This window comes from Triticum dicoccoides, chromosome 4A, assembly GCF_002162155.2.
Source record: "Triticum dicoccoides isolate Atlit2015 ecotype Zavitan chromosome 4A, WEW_v2.0, whole genome shotgun sequence".
Lineage (NCBI taxonomy): Eukaryota > Viridiplantae > Streptophyta > Magnoliopsida > Poales > Poaceae > Triticum > Triticum dicoccoides.
Window position 1 is genome coordinate 175058300 of NC_041386.1, and position 3574 is coordinate 175061873.

The window sequence follows — 3574 nt, forward strand, 5'->3', positions numbered from 1 at the left end:
ACTGCACTGAAGTGCACCCATCCATCCATTAATTGATCCCACTCCGAGCCGCCAAATGGGCCATTTTTTGTTTGATCCGTGACATGGATGTTCCTGGACTTGTTGATGTGCATGGCAATATCAGGATGCCTTGGTGGCCGGACAAGATTCTACATGGACAAAAAGCCTCTTGGCCAATCTGAAGAAAACTTCAGCCGGATGAAAAGGCTGTCATCCATCCGCTACCTGAACTGAAAGCTAAACGCCATCCACAACTTGCCTGCTTTTGGCCAATTATTAAATGCCCGGGTTCCATATTCTTCTCTCGTCCGTCCTTTATGTGTTTTTCTGGCTATTTCCCCTTCTTCTGAATGGACTAATTATGTTCTTGGAGCAGGTGTTCCTACTTGTGATTTTCTCGTCCCTTTCTTTACTTCTTTTTTCTTGAATTCGACAATCTTCTCGTGTATGGCTGAACATTTCTGCATACAGACCCTTGAGTACAATAGTAAAACATGATAAGATGAATTAATGGTTCCATTAAAGAATCTATTTTCGCTGTTTTACATCTTTGTTCCAGACTTTCAGTCCGTCGATCTCAGTCTGATCAAGCCCTTCCTAGCACGGTCGTAAGCTTCAAGCACATGATTGTACTGCATGCCTAGGAGACAAAAATATTGTGTACACACTACAAACCATATCTACTAGTATGATCCATGGACCTAGCTACTCGTTCGATACACACACCTGACGCAAGTAAAAGTACAATCCCTTTTCCTATATATATTGACCAATAATTTGTCTAATTTAGACCTATCTTGTGCAATAGACCCCCATAATTGTTCTTCAAATCACCAGTTCGCCGGTCGTATATAATTCAAACTGATGGGGTTCAAGTAGTATAGTGTGTATCCACCGTCAGTTCATCCGATCCCCATGTTAGAAACGGAGCAGCGTCTGATGGCCCTGGCCTAGTGACGACCCCTGCAAGGTGTTGTTGCCTGTTTGGAACGTTGTTGCACCCAAGCAAGAAGTGTTGGGCTTCTTGCCCGTCACCGCCGCCGCTGGCTGGCTCGTCGACCCGTTACGGTCACCGTCCTCCGACGGCCTCTTGCGCTTCCCGGCGGCACCCTCGCCTCCCACCGACGTTGAGGCTGACGAATCCATCTGCCCCAGCTGCGGCATGCCGTTCACATGGAATTGGCTCATGATGGGGTGACCGAGAAGGGCGGCGTGCTGATCGTGCCGCGCCATCAGCGCGTGTCCGCTGTCCTCGAAGAGCTGCGCCAGCGAGTACTCGTTGAGCAACTCCGATATGGACGGGATCTTGGGCATCCTCTGTGTGCCGCCGGCCGCGGCCTGCAGCGGATAGCCGCCGGCGCCGCCTTGCATGATCATGCCGGCGCTCGACATGGGGTAGCCGGCAGCGCCAGAAGGCTCGTCAAGCTCGTGGTCGGACAGCGGTGGCACCGCCATCGGCGATGCTTGGCTGGTCTTCTTGTAGATCCGGCACAGCACCCAGTCATCCAGCTGCATACATATATGCCAAGACGGATCGCACGTAGTATTAATTTTAGTTAAAGAAAAAATCTAGAAATAAATGAATAAAGCTTTCAATCAAGCAGGCGAAAGGTGAATCAGTCATTAACACGCGTATGCATCAATCAGGCCTATCATTGTCGGATCTATTGACTTCGCGCAACCATGCCAAGTACTCCCTCCGTTCCAAAATATAGCGCGCCCACGCTTTTCGAGGTTCAACTTTGACCATAAATTTAACCCACGAGACCGACTGCGGCGGGATCAAAAATTATATAATTAAAAACTTTTTTTGAATACGAATTCATTGGTATAATTTTTTCGCCCGCCGCAGTCGGTCTTATTGATTAAATTAATGGTCAAAATTGAAGCACGGAAACCAAGGACGCGCTATATTTTGGAACGGAGGGAGTATGCCTAAAGAACATTTCTTTAAACGAGACACGCACATTAAAGCTAGCAGCTCTTGCGTCCACTGGCAAGCCACTGCACAACCCGATTCCATTTTGGCAAAATCTGACATGCCGACGACACGAACCCGTACGCCCTCCCAGAAAAATCGCTGTGCAAGTGCGCGGGCAGGTGCGTGCATATCGTTCGGTGCCACGCATGCGACTACCATGACACGAATTGACAGACATATAAGATCTACTCCTATATGTGGTTTTATACTCCATACTAGGGTTTTGGGTGTTCAGTTCAGTTGATTTAATTTGTTTATATGTTTGATTGATTGCTGTACCGTACGTGCTGGCGACTTACCCTCATGGAGGCGTTGCGGAACTTCATGGGGCGGTAGGTGTTGGCGGCGTGCGCGTCGGCGGCGGCCAGGCGGTATTCGTGCATGATCCAGTTGGTCTTGATGCCCTTGGGCGGGCGGCCCTTGTAGAAGACGAGGGCCTTCTTGACGCCGACGCTCTCGCCGGTGGCGCTGCAGCGGATGGGCTTGTCGGTGCCGGTGGCTTTCCAGTAGCCAGAGCCCGCGGCGCGGTTCGGCCGGACACCGTTGGGGTACTTACGGTCCCTCGGCGTGAAGAAGTACCACTCCCTGTCCCCGTAGCTAGCCTTGGCTGGAATTAATTAACCCCCAAAATTAAAGAAACAAGAGAAATAACAGACGATTATTGAGATGAGAGTGAAGCTAGCGCAAGTGGGAATCAAATGAATGGATCATCAGCATGCATGAATCATGATCTGTTGGTGCAGAGGTACTAACATGGCAGGGCCCATGGGTCGAACTTGTAGATATCAACGTCGGCGATGATGGAGACGGGGCAGGGCGATTCGGCGGCGCGGTTGCGGAGGTAGTGGAGGATGAGCTCCTCGTCCGTCGGGTGGAACCGGAAGCCCGGCGGCAGCATGGCCGGGTCGGACATGATCATCGCCACGCCACGCGCGCTCGATGACAAAAACCCTAGCTAGCTAGCTAGCTAGATAACTTCGACTGCTAACCAGGCTTGGAAGAAGATCTGGTAGCTAGAGGGAGCTAGCGATAGATGAGCAGAGCTTGTAGGTATGAGAAATGAGGAGCTCGAACTTTTGGAGACGAGAGGGGAGGGGCCGCTTATATGGTTGCGGAATTTTGTCCTCTTGTGCGCGTGACGCCTGGCCATGGCCCGGCCAGGAGGGAGGGAGGGAGGGCTTCTCTGTGGTTTCGTCGGGAAGGGGCCGGGTGTGTGGTTATCGTTGATTCGTTATTCCTCACGTCCGGCGTGATGGCGCCGGGGATTGGGCATGGACATGGGCCGCCATGACGTCGGCCGGTGAAACTCGCTGGCGCACGCACGTGTTGCCTGCTGAGCGATGGATTTGGGCCGAATCTCTCGCCCGATCCACCCGACACAACGGAATCCCACACCGTTTTTTTTGTGAAGTTTTCGGATCCCACACCGTTGTTGCAGAGTAATAACACGGCTTATATAGTTTCAAAAAAAAACACGGCTTATATTCATTCAGCCAAAAAATGATAGGAAACTCTGTTATTCTTTTTTGACATAAATGAATCGTTCCTTGGGTTTTTTGCCAAGGATGCATGAGTCAGAGTGTAGAGACTCCG

The 3574-nt window shown here is 50.9% G+C and overlaps 1 protein-coding gene across 1 annotated transcript; it reads right to left on the reverse strand.

Annotated features, from left to right (window-relative positions):
• Positions 1-498: 498 nt before the first annotated feature.
• Positions 499-3065, reverse strand: LOC119285575 (NAC domain-containing protein 1-like). Its single transcript, XM_037564878.1, has 3 exons — positions 2735-3065; positions 2281-2588; positions 499-1509 (listed from the first exon to the last, which is right to left on the reverse strand). Exons 1-3 carry the CDS (start codon positions 2898-2900, stop codon positions 919-921), a joined length of 1065 nt encoding a protein of 354 aa, XP_037420775.1. The 5' UTR covers positions 2901-3065; the 3' UTR covers positions 499-918.
• Between the last annotated feature and the right edge of the window lie 509 nt (positions 3066-3574).

Bases quoted from the DNA above. Each gene is read 5' to 3' on its own strand.
- LOC119285575 (XM_037564878.1), bottom strand. From the start codon at position 2,900: ATGATCATGTCCGACCCGGCCATGCTGCCGCCGGGCTTCCGGTTCCAC. The intron at 2,589-2,734 runs GTTAGTACCTCT...AATTAATTCCAG, and splicing joins CGACCCATGGGCCCTGCCAT to CCAAGGCTAGCTACGGGGAC. The intron at 1,510-2,280 runs GTAAGTCGCCAG...ATATGTATGCAG, and splicing joins TCCGCAACGCCTCCATGAGG to CTGGATGACTGGGTGCTGTG.